The 12,747-nt window shown below is 47.0% G+C and overlaps 1 protein-coding gene across 2 annotated transcripts in view; it reads left to right on the top strand.

Moving 5' to 3' along the window:
• The window catches only part of LOC124246603 (C-C chemokine receptor type 5), a 6,920-nt gene extending 5,301 nt beyond the window's left edge, over window positions 1-1,619 (top strand). Inside the window, exon 3 of one of the 2 annotated variants that reach the window (XM_046674926.1) lies at window positions 879-1,619. In XM_046674926.1, coding sequence (XP_046530882.1) covers window positions 879-1,097 — 219 coding nt within the window. In that variant the 3' untranslated portion in view covers window positions 1,098-1,619. Of the gene's footprint in view, window positions 1-32 lie in introns of those variants that run through there. The other variant, XM_046674934.1, reaches the window with a different exon arrangement.
• The last annotated feature ends 11,128 nt before the right edge of the window (window positions 1,620-12,747 follow it).

The raw sequence follows: 12,747 nt of genomic DNA, 5'->3' as shown, positions 1-12,747 counted from the left end.
AAGAGATCACTGTTTCTTTACTCACAGGGTTGAGCAAGATGGATTATCAGACGACAAGTCCGTTCTATGACATCGATTACGGTATGTCAGAGCCCTGCCAAAAAACCGACGTGAGACAAATCGCAGCCAGGCTCCTGCCCCCGCTCTACTCGCTGGTGTTCATCTCTGGTTTTGTGGGCAACTTGTTAGTCGCCCTCGTCCTGATAAAGTGCAAAAAGCTGAAGAGCATGACTGACATCTACCTGCTCAACTTGGCCATCTCTGACTTGCTTTTCCTTCTCACCCTCCCATTCTGGGCTCACTATGCAGCTCACCAGTGGGAGCTTGGAAATACAATGTGTCGACTTCTGACTGGGCTCTATTTTATAGGCTTCTTCTCTGGAATCTTCTTCATCATCCTCCTGACAATCGACAGGTACCTGGCTATCGTCCATGCCGTGTTTGCTTTAAAAGCCAGGACGGTCACCTTTGGGCTGATGACAAGTGGGGTCACTTGGGCGGTGGCTGTGTTTGTCTCTCTCCCAGGAATCATCTTTACCAAATCCCAAAAAGAGGGTACTCGTTTTACATGCAGCCCTCATTACCCACCCAGTCAGTACCATTTCTGGAGGAATTTCCAGGCATTAAAGATGACCATCTTGGGCCTGGTCCTGCCACTGCTGGTCATGATCATCTGCTACTCAGCAATCCTGAAAACCCTGCTTCGGTGTCGCAACGAGAAGAAGAGGCACAAGGCCGTGAGGCTCATTTTCGTGATCATGATAGTGTACTTTATTTTCTGGGCTCCCTACAACATCGTCCTTCTCCTGAGCACCTTCCAGAAATCCTTTGGCCTGGATCAATGCAGTAGCTCTAATAGGCTGGACCAAGCCATGCAGGTGACGGAGACGCTTGGGATGACGCACTGCTGCATCAACCCCATCATCTACGCCTTCGTCGGGGAGAAGTTCAGAAACTACCTCTTGGGGTATTTCCGAAAGCACATCGTCAGACGCTTTTGCAAAAGCTGTCCTGTCTTCCAGGGAGAGGCTCCCAAGCGAGTAAACTCCGTTTATACCGGATCTACCGGCGAGCAGGAAATCTCTGTTGGCTTGTGACTTAGAGTGGTGTTTATACACAGCCTGGGGCTGGGAGCAGTTCTTTTAAAAAGGAACCTACTATCATAGAGGGTCTAAGATCCATCCATCTATTTGGCGTCTCTTTTAAGTATATTAGATACTTTAAGCCCATCAATTCCAGAAAGCCAAATCCATGTGTTGATGAGATAGCAGCCTTCTCATGTCCCCTCCATGTGCATCAATTTATTGGGAAACTCTCCCTTCACTGCAAAAGTTCATTATAGGAAAGAAAAACTCCTCAGAGAATTGCTGATTCTTGGGTTTGCTTACCTGAACAGGAATAACCAAATGAATTGTATAGCTTCTTACCTGTGCAAGGCAATGTACGGTTTGCAAATGTGCTTAAAATAGGTCCTTGTCTTGCTGTGAGGAAAAAGGACATGAATGTGATCCACTAAGAAAAAACATCTTGGGGCCGGCCCGGGGGCATAGTGGTTAAGTTTGTGTGCTCTGCTTCGGCGGCCCAGGGTTCAAGGGTTCAGACCCCGGGCGTAGACCTACCCACTGCTTATCAAGCCATACTGTGGTGCTGTCCCACATACAAAGTAGAGGAGGAGTGACATGGATATTAGCTCAGGGACCATCTTCTTCAAGCAAAAAAAGGAAGATTGGCAACAGATGTTAGCTCAGAGCCAAACTTCCTCACAAAAAAAAAAGAGAAGAAAAGAAATGACATCTTCCACGTATGAGCTCTTTTCCAAGGGGATCTCCCCTCCAAGTTGTGGTTACTAAGTTCCACAGATGTTCAGGACTAGGTAAGCCCTGTGGCCTGCTGAAGCTTCTTCAAAGAGAAGGGATTTGAGGTGGATCAGCTGTCGGTGGAGGAGAGGGAACTGAGCTCCAGGGTGCAGGGACTGCACAGGCAAAGGCTGGCTGTCGGGAGACATGGGGGCGTCCCTGGGGAGGAAGGCCAAGGCTGAGAAAGTGAGGAACTGAGACTGCTTTGCTCATCAAAACCTGAGGGAAGAGCAGGGAGCCCTGGCCGAGGTTGCCCAAGTCTCATTCCATGGGCAGGGCGTGACCTGGGAAGGAGACCAGCAGCAATCAGACCGAGAGAGGAGGCCCCCGCGTAGGCTGAGGCACCAGGGAGGAGAAGGAGGGGTGTATTTTCACAGCATTTAGGATGAGAGTCAGCAGAACTTGGGGCGGATTTGGCTTGGAGGTGAAGGGCAGAGGGGAGTCAGAGAGAGCCCCCAGGCTTCTAGCATGCAGAGTGGAGATGGCCTAGAAGAGACGTCAAGCACGCAAGGAGCAGGAGGTTTAGGTCAAACACAGGAGGGATTGGTGGAAGAGGAAGGGTCGGTTTTGTGAGCTTGAACACAGCCTCACGCAGGCAGACTCTGGGCTGTCTCTCCCTGACTGCTCCTGCCCTCAGAGCCATCCTTCCCACCCCAGCTCGGAGAATGAGGCATCTCCAGGGGGCTTTGAAACGCTCGGCTTGTGAACCATGAGCCAGAGGTCAAGGGACACCGTTAGGACAGATGCGAGATCTAGGTGAGGCCTGATGACATAGTGAATGAAAATCCAGAGCTTTATAAGCACTGAGTAAAGAGGCCCCAAAGAGCGGAGGGAAGCCCAAATGACTCAGATTCTGCCTGCTCGGGACACACCACTGTTTAAGTATGTCTTCATATGTAACTATCAGTAGGCAAAGGGGGCGAGGGACACACTCATCGGGGAGCAGGCTGCCTCGAGCTTTATAAGCTACAAAAGGCCAGTTGACTACCCTCCGTGTTTCAGGCTGAGTGTGGGGCTTTCAACACACCTCGCAGATGCCTTCTCCAGACAAATCGTACCCAACACTATGGGATTTACTCATTTCAAACGGAGAGTGATGACTTTATTTTGCATTTGCTACTTGTGTTATTCGTACTTGCCTGAGATTGTTTTGAATGTTGGGGTAGCTCAGAGCATCGTAGTAAAGATGAAGTGAGGAAACATAAAGGAGTGAGGCTCCTCGGGAGAGCAAGGTGTCACAATAATAAGAGGTGCTACTGATTTTCTCAAGCTCTGAAACATGCAACTGGAGGGCTGTGGCTGTCAACAGGAAGTGACTGGAAGAGCCTTTTCTTTGGCTCTTAAGGTTGCTGAGAGTACACAAGGGGTATATGACCCCAGCTCTGGGGCAATTCAAGGGCATTCTGATATCTTTGGGTGGATACATATATATATATATATATATATACATTTATATGATATTCTGATGTACAAAGACAGTTACAAATTGCTTCGAAGAAATATGTATCTAATAAAAACCAACATCTCAAATGATGGTTTGTATTCTTGTTCTTGCAGTCAGGTGTACGTTTAGAGAATAGCACATAAAATGGTGAGAGCATTTTGTAAGCAGCTGTTTTGGAAAATTTCATACACACACACATATTGAAAATTGTATTTCTTTTAAAATATTTTTAAAAGTTCACCCTCTCGCTGGCTCAACTTGCCAGAATAATTCATATTTAAAAATGCTGCCTCTAAAGAGGCAGTCTCTGAGCACCTGACCCTGAAAACTTTTAAATTTCAAATTTAATTCTAGTCCTCAAGCAAAAGAATCAACATATTTAGAAAAAGAAGAAAATTGATGTGTGTCCAAGCATATGTCATGCATCTACGTTTGAAAATGAAGAAGGCAGGTAATGTCAAGGCCTGGTCATTGGTCTGCAGTCCTGAGTTGCAAACACGTGAACATGAGGATGAGGTTGCTTGCTATAAAGGTTGCTTTTCTTTCACTTAAAATTCCTCCCCAAAACTGGGCTGTGATTGCAATGATGACGACGGTACCCATCTGGATTTCTATGCACGTGTCTCTTACCATCAGAGAGGATAGGCACTTCAGGTAGAGGTGACCTGTCTGGGTCATTCACAGTTTGGAACACGCTGGTTTTCAGCCTGCTGAGCTCTCACCTCCCAGAGCCGGCCACCATCCTACCTGGAGGTCCCTGAAGTGAGCAGAAGACAAGGACACCTGGGGCTGGTTCTTAGGACAGCTTCTCTCTAATAATATGTAAAGGGCTGCCTTGCCTCCATCTCTTAGGCCGAAAGGAGGAAAAAGCCAAGGAAGGGTGGGCGGGGCTGCAGCAGAGGGAAGTGTCAGGGAGAGGGAGACCTGTCCTGTACGATGAAGGCAGCTGCCGGGACGTCAGGAGGCATCCGTTTTCACGGCCAATATACATGCACTTTGTATCCTTTTCCATCTTAATGAAGGAAGGTTAGCATGAAGAAAAGGCTGCCCCTGAGCTGTCTGCAGCCTTTCCAGGCGCATCTCCATCACCTCTCTCCCCATGCCCATTCCTTCACTCCTCCTTTGCCTGGACCCTCCACTGCCACCTCCTCTCTGCCCCTCCCCTTAGATCAGCAAACAAATTTGAATTCATCATGACCTTCAGGTTCTGACTCCACTCACCATCCCCTGGGGGAAGGTACCCTACTGCCTCAGCCAGAGGCCCCTGTCAAGCAGGACATTAAGTCCATGCCATAGGTAAAGTCAAAGTAAAGGTGAGCATCCTTAGCAGAGAGGAATGATGTGCAAATTCATAAGTCAAGATTCTGTTTACTCTTGTATTCCAAAGGTTCTTAGTTTAAACAGCTCTGAAAAACTTAAAACGCATTGGCGTTTCCGCTGTTGTGATTAAATTTACAAGTCAATTATTTTCTATCTGAGGGAAGGACAGGCTCCCAAACATGAAGATCAACTTTCAAGTGTTAACCCTTCCCATGAAGGCAGAGACTTACCACCAGCTCCCCGGGGGCTAGGAGTGAAGACGTGAGCCAGAGAACAGGTCGTGAACTTTCTAACGGCCCTTGCTCGCGGTTTGTTAACACATCCACTCACGTGCAGTCAGACTGTGCGGAGCTTCCATAGATGAGGGTGGGTCGAAGGGGCAAAAACAGGACAGCATTTACATAACATCTTTGCTTTTAAGTAAAATGCACTATAAAAGTCTTGCTTGCATTTTTCCAAAACAGAGTCAAACTGTAATATTTTAGATTATATATATGTCATAATTGTGCCAAATTTCCCATCTTCCTTCAAAATTTTCTGTAAGCATTTTTACAAGTTTTATATTTGGCTCCATTCTGTTACCAGCTTAATTTGATTGTAAGTTCTGTGTTTCAGCAGCTTATTTTTGTTTCTTTTTCTTAAGGTGGTAGCTTAAGAAAGAATTTGCATAAAAGTCTTTTTTCAAACTAGTTGCAATGGAAAGGCCTTCACAGCCGTTTAGAACCTTGGGCTATACTGCCCCCATGTGGCCACTTTGGTGAACCAACAAGGGCATCCAGCAGCGGCCTTGAAGGCAGACAATGTAGACAAGGAATGTTTTTAGGTTCAGGTGTTTAATATTTGTCTCTGCTGGCACCATGCCCACATGGACAGGAAATATTTCCACAGCAGCTCAGGGCAGATGATGCACAGCTCTCTCTTATTGTTCTAAAGAACAAAAGGAGCATCAGTGGAAGACATAGGCGGATGCCTGCGGTAAAATGAAGGTCCACACTGCTGAGGGCCAATCTCTGCAGATCTCCGAGCTCACGACCTTGCAACAGGGTCAGAAAATGCTTGTGACAAAGCATTTTCCACAGTCCATGAAACACCACAAGCCCCTGTCACATATCTGTCTCGTATGCCCAACGACCATTGCAGGTACCAAGCGTTTGAAGCAAGTACGATTGGAGTTCAGGCGGGTTTCTTTTTTATTCACACTCTTTCTCCATTACTGTTATCACCTCGTTTTGATCACTCTCCTTGTATCGTATAATTTGAAAAGAGAAAGGTTGTTGAAGATCAGTCAATCTAACCCCCTGGCCTGGTGAGCAAAGAGCAGAGTCTGCCCCCAGCCCCAGAAACGCTGATGCAGAAGGTCTGCGGTAGACCAGAGCACCACGGGGGTTCGTGCGCTTGGTGTTTCCCCATCACACATGGGTAGCCAGCTGTGAGCCATGGAGGAGAGCAGGTGGGAGCGGTTCAAACTCCCTTCACCGTCAGCACCCATGTTAATTAGGCAGGATTGGGCCTGGAATTCGTGGGGGCCGTGCTCATAGCCCTGGCTTGATCTTAGCTGCACGTTGGAGTCACCTGTGGAGTTTTACAAATAGTGACACCTGAGTCCCACCCCAGCAATTCTGATTTGATCGGTCTGTAATGTGGCCTGTGGTTTTGACTTTTAGAAGCTCCCAGTGATTCTAAGTGTAGCCAAGTTTGAAAACCACAGCTGCAAGCCCATCAACCTGAGAGTGTGCCTGAGCAAGGGCTACAGCCTGAGGAGGACCCAGCCTGGCGGGAAGCGCGCGGCCTGCAGGCCAGGGAGAATCTGCGTTCAGCTCCTCGATTTCACAACAGAACATTAACTCTGTCTTCCTGTATGCTGGTTTTTAAAGTGTATGCATCTAAACTTAATTGGCAATATAAAATACCTGTATTTGAGGCTCCAAGTATTTTGCTTTCATCTCTGGTTTTGAATTATGTTTTGCCCCGTCCATTCCAAGTGAAAAGTAAATAAAAGTGGGATATCTGGTGCCCATGCTGAGTGTGGCAGCTTCAAATTCAAGAGAGAACAGTGTCTCATGTAGAAAAGGTCTGAGATGCTTTATAAGTGAATGTAGATTTTGCTTATGTTGGTGAAAGAATTCTCCCCCCGCCATTTCCTCATCCCTCCTGTGAGCCATACCCCTATGTCTATGTGGGGGATCAGAATTGGCCATCCCAAAATGTGTCTCTTTGGCATGAGGATCATTTGGGGCTGATTACTTTTAAAAACTGCAGACAGAGGACAAGCTCTGAAAACCAAGTAGAAGTTACCCTTTGCAAGAGACGTTTACATTTGTAAGGGAAATCTCCATCTGTAAAGGTGTCTCCCTCTCTGTACCAGGAAGAAGAAAGGAGATGACCTTCTCTCTAGAAACTCTTATCAATTCGGAAGACAAGGACCTAAATCTGCATAATAACCTTACTCTTGTTTACTGTGCTTTTCTGGTGATCTCCCATAAAAGACTCTCCCTACCTTCAACATCCTCATTTGTCTTTAGCTGAAGATGGTATTTAAGGTGTCAACCTCAGCCATCCTGGAAAGTTGCTCAGTTTTCTTGAGTTTCACCCACATATACATGTTATAAAGCCTTGTTTGATTTTCTCCTGTTATTCTGTCTCACGTCAATTTAATTCATGGTGCAGCCAGAAGGACCTAACAGGTGGAGGAATTCTCTTCCTCCCCTACATCCAGTAAAGCAATATCTCTGAAGGACTGGAAAACTCTGGAAGTCTGTGTCAGGCATGGGTGAGTCAATGATAATTCTGCAGAGAATACAACAAAACTGGTTTAAAAACAGCGATAGTCCATATTTACTGTAAAATGCCTCTACTTAGGTTTTTTTCACTAGCTAGTAGTCTTCAAATTCCCTTGTAAGAGAATTATGATGCTTTTCTTACATTTACCCAGATCCGGACTCTCTATTGACTGGTTAACTCCTTCCTGCAGGGTAGAAAGCAGAGTCTTGTAGACAAAACAGTAGGAATTTAAAAGTCAGACTGACTTGAGTTCTAGCCCTGAGGCTGTGGGAGTTTGGGGAAGTGACTTAGAGTCTCTGGATCTCAGGTTCCTTTCCTGTAATTTGGGATACTGTTAATATCTACCTGACAGAGTTATGTTGGGCTACAGTGTCTAGACCAGCACTGTCCAGAAGAATTTTCTGTAATGATGGAAATGCTCTGTATTCACACTGTCCGGTACAGTGACCACCAGACTAATGCAAAATGTGGCTAATGTGACAGTGGAAGAGATTTTTAATTTTATTTAATTTTAATTAACTTAATTGTAATATGGCCAATGGCTATATTAATGGACTGTACAAGTCTGGCATATGATAGATGTTCAATAACTATCAGTGTAACTTGGACAATGGCATCAGGGATTTCTATGTTTAAATTACTGGCCAAATTACTTAATTTTTTTTGAAAGAGTCACCCTGAGCTAACATCTATTCCCAATTTTCCTCTCTCTCTCACTCTCTTTTTTTTTTTCCATTCCCCAAAACTCCAGTACGTAATTGTATATTCTGGTTGTAAGTCCTTCTAGTTCATCTATGTGAGCTGTCACCACAGCATGGCTACTGACATTACAGACGAGTGCTGTGGTTCCACACTTGGGAACCAAAACTGGGCCACCAAAGTAGAGTGTGCCAAACTTTGACCACTAGGCCAGCAGGCCTGGCTCTTACTGAATTTTTCTAAGCCTCAGTTTCCTCATCTGTAATACAGGGCTACTAATACCTACCTCATAGGTTTGTTCCGAGGAGTAAATGAGAAATTGCATATTAAGGGTTTAATGCAGTGCCTGGCTCAGAGAAGTTCTTGGAGCTGTAGCTACTTTCCCAGAAATGACTGTTTCCTCTTTAGAGTAGGGTTGCACTTCCCCAGAGAATGCTCTTCAACATGGTGGGCAATCCAGCTCACTTTCTGCAGTGGAACAGAAGCCCTGCACACCTGAGAGGGCTCTTTGCATGTGAAATCAAATACCATGGATTCAGAGTAACAGATGGAAAGGGCTGCCAACTTCATGGAGTTGTGTTCAACCGTTTGACCTCAGGGAGCTACTTTGGAAAGACTTTCGGGGGGAATTAACCTGATAACGTAATTCTGGTTGGATGCAGACCCTATAGCTCAAAGCAAACAGGGAGGTCTTTGGTGGCATGCCAACTCCCCGCCCCCTCCCTCTGGGATTCTGACAGAAGCTTATGCACAAGGAGAAACAAAGTAGGAATTAATTTATTAAGAATTAGGTAATTATTAAATACCCAAGAAGTTCTGGCAAAGTCGCCTGGGCAGATGTGGCTTGGGCAGGAAGGAAATAGGGTTTCTTACCATGGCCCTCAATCTGATCTGGGACCCTCACCCTCAGGTGTGCCTGGGGAAAGGGGAGCAGTCAATAGACCCCAAGCCCACTCTCCTCTCATGGAGACTGGGGGGGTCACAGGTGGGAGAACAATGGGAAGTGACCCCGCCAACCTTCCCCTGAGAAGGAGAGGGAACATGGGCAGAGGTTCTGCCCTCCTTTCAGCCAAAGCAGAAACCTGGGGAGAGGGGAAGTGGGGGAGGGTCTCCCTACTTCAGTTCAGTTGTGCATTAACCATTTGCAGCTCAACATTCAGCATTCATTCATTCAATAAACATTCACAGAGGGCCTACTGTGTGTAAGATACAAGACCATGCCATGAAAGAGAGTCCTTGTCCTTGTAAGATTTCCTATTTAGAGAGGCAGGCAGACAAAGTTACAGTGGTGTTTGTGAAGCCCTCTCTGAACAAGGATCAGGGAGGAGACTCTGAGGGTTGGAGGTGGGCGAGCTCTCCCAACCCAAATACTGGGGCATCAGGGAAGGGAAGCTGTAGGAGGCATTGAGCAGTTGAGTAAGGGTTGCCTAGAAGCTCTTTAGGGAGAGCATAGGAGAAGGAACAACAATGCAAGTGTGCAGAGGTGAAATAGAGCAAGGCATAGTCCAGGAGACTAAAGTGGCACAGCAAAGATGAGTTAGATAGATGACAGATGGATAGGTAGAAATGATGCAGGGTCCGTGAGCCGAGGAGTCAAAAGAAAGATTTCTCTGACTCTCAAGGTCTGGCAGTAGTGCTCTTTTATTCAGAGAATAGTGTGGAATAGCATGGGCACAGGACCCATGGGTAGTCAGAGCTGCTGCTGCTGGCATGGGGACAGGACCCATGGGCAGTCAAAGCTGCTGCGTGGGGACAGGACCCACGGGCAGGAGGAGCTGCTGCAAACATGGGTTGAGAGTAGGGCTAAATTTAAGGCATAGGTATATGAATTATCTCTTTACAAGACAAAGGAAAGAATATGTAAAAAGAGTTGTTAAAATGGTATCAGTGCCCGTACGGTCTGGTTATTGGGTGGTCCTATAACTTTTAGATAAGAATCAAACCAGATTAAGTAAATGGCAGAAGACACCACCTTAAATATTATCTTCAACTAAAGACAAAGGAGGATGTTGGGCGGGGGGTGGGGGGGGTCAGTTATGTGAGGTTACCAGATAGTAAACAACTTAAGTCCTTGCTGTCCCCATTAAGAGTTTCTGGAGATAAGGTCATCCCCCTTCCTCCTGGTACAGAGAGGGAGACACTCCCACAGATGGAGACTTCCTTCACAGATGCAAATGTCTCTCATCAAAGGGCAAGCAAATTCCACTCCTCAGAGCCTCCTTCTTGTCTGCAGTTTTTAACAGTAACCAGCCTAAAATAACCCTCATCAGAAAGACAGATAGACGAGAGAGAGAGAGAGATTGTGAGTGTGGGCGAGGGAGGGCATTCCCCCCTAGGGAGATCAGGAGCGGTGGCCAGTGTGAAGGGAGGACAGGTCTAGGAAGTGTCCCCTCCAGCCTTCCCCTGGGCAAACACTTTGCCCTCCCTGTCAGCAGGAGCAAAGCACAGGGTGACCGGGGAGTAGAGAGTCTCACTAATACAGTACCCAAGTATGTTAGCTATTTATGATCTCACACCCCCCCATTCACTCATTAATTCAACATTTATCGAGTGCCTACTGTATGCAACGTCTATGTCCCGCTGTCAAGTGTGGATTTTATCCTGCAGGCCACAGGAAACCCCAGATGGTGTTAGATGCAGCAGCTTTGCTTTTCAGAAAAAGTCTTCTGTACAAAAGGAGAGACGCAGAGAAGGAGCAGGTGTCACAAGCTCCCTCCCGCCATGTGAGCCTCGGCCTGTGGAGGGCAGAGACAGTGGAGGAGAGAAGGCAGGGATCCAGGGCCCCCAGGGAAGGAGGTTTCCACACAGCAGAGTTATTTCCAGATACCTGAAGCTCATGGCTTTTAGGGTCAGTATTTTATCATGACCATTTTGCAGAGAAAGGCTGGTCACACCCGGGTGCTCGGTCCTGTGGCTCATTAAACAGATGACACTCAACAGAATGTACTTACTCCTTACTGTCCCAGCATCACAGCTCTGAGGTGGGGTCATCAAGGGGTGATGAGAAGCTTGTGCCTGCAGACAAGGCACCAGGCTTTTAGAATTCTTGGGTCTGGTTTCGTCATTCCCCTGTCTCCCCTCTTGCTTTCAGTTTGTAGGAACCAAAGGGAAGAAGTAAAAGTCCGTCCATCTGTCTGTGTCCCCGTCCCCCGCCCCATGTCCCGTCCCCCATCTGTCCCCCCCACCCCCCTCCCCATCCCCCCCACCCCCCCACCCCCATCTACAGCGACCCAGGTTCCTATCCTGGAAGCAATCAAGTTATCAGTTCCCTACCCTCAGGAGACATGTCCTGCATATATAAGCAAATTCACATCCATTATTCTTGTCCCCTATTTTTACACAAATGCTAGTACTATATACTACACCTTGGGTTTTTTCACTTTATGATCTTAGGCAATTTGCTTAAGCTGTCTGTGCCTCGCTTTATCTGTTCCAAGGAGTAAATGAATTAATATATTGACTGGCGTATGGCAATATGTGACATGTATTAACTGTCACATGACAAACACTCAGTGAATTTTTTTTTTTTTAGGAAGATTAACCCTGAGCTAACATCTACCACCAATCCTCTTCTTTTTGCTGAGGAAGACTGGCCCTGAGCTAACATCCATGCCCATCTTCCTCTGTTTTATATGTGGGACATCTGCCACAGCATGGCTTGACAAGCAGTGTGTAGGTCTGCACCTCGGATCTGAAGTGGTAAACCCCAGGCTGCTGAAATCTCCCATTTTTTCTTCTAAAGCTTTTATGGGTTTCATCTTTTATAATTTGTACCGCTCTCTGGAATTCATCTGGGAGTACAGAGGAAGTGAGACTCCAATGTTTTTTTCCCCAGATGACACACAATCACCCCAAAGCCATTTACTAAATCATTTCCTACTAACTTAAAATACCGTCTTTATAGCATTTTAAATCACCCCACAATGTCTGGCTCTATTTCTACACTTACCTGTGTAGAAGTGACGGCATCCCAGGTGCCATCTAACACGTGGTATTTATGTCCTGTATTTTCTCTGAACTGGCGGGTAGTGTCTGGAGGTTGGTCAGCCGCAGGCATGATTCCTGGGGAGACCCCTCGCGGGTGGGGGAGTCCTTCCACACAGGGGGCACTGCCGCTGTTCCTGTGGTGTGAACGTTGATCAGCGGGTTCAGGGCCAGTCAGTCATATCAGCTAGCGAGTGCCCTGTCAGCCTTTGATGACCATTCGAGGCCTTTGCAGTGGACACAAATTGGAGAGGCCACCTGCCCACCACCAAGTCTACGTGTGTGCTACCCAAGGTGAGCCAGTCAGATTCCTGCTCCCAGAAATGATGACCAGGATGGGGCCCCACTGTGGCCGGTGGTGCCCTGAAGAGAGGGCCCAAGACTGCCTGGGGGTGATGTCCCAACACAGAGCTGCCCTGGGTCACGTCTTTCCCAAGGGCGGGTGCTCCATGATTCTTTCTCTTCTGTGATCAAGCCCAAGAATCTTGCAGCACTTTCCTTCACTGCTAGGCAAGCCTGAGTCCATCTCTGCCGCCTGCACTGAGAGCATCTTTACTAACGCAGATGTTAAGTCTGCACATCTCCCACCCACTCAGCAAGAAGCATTTCTCCACTCACACTTTTTAGCTGCCCTTTCTTTTTCCCAATGAGTGGACAGATTTT

This window comes from Equus quagga, chromosome 1 (assembly GCF_021613505.1).
Source record: "Equus quagga isolate Etosha38 chromosome 1, UCLA_HA_Equagga_1.0, whole genome shotgun sequence".
Lineage (NCBI taxonomy): Eukaryota > Metazoa > Chordata > Mammalia > Perissodactyla > Equidae > Equus > Equus quagga.
Note: the sequence above shows the minus strand (reverse complement) of the source record. Positions and strands in the feature narration are given on the sequence as shown.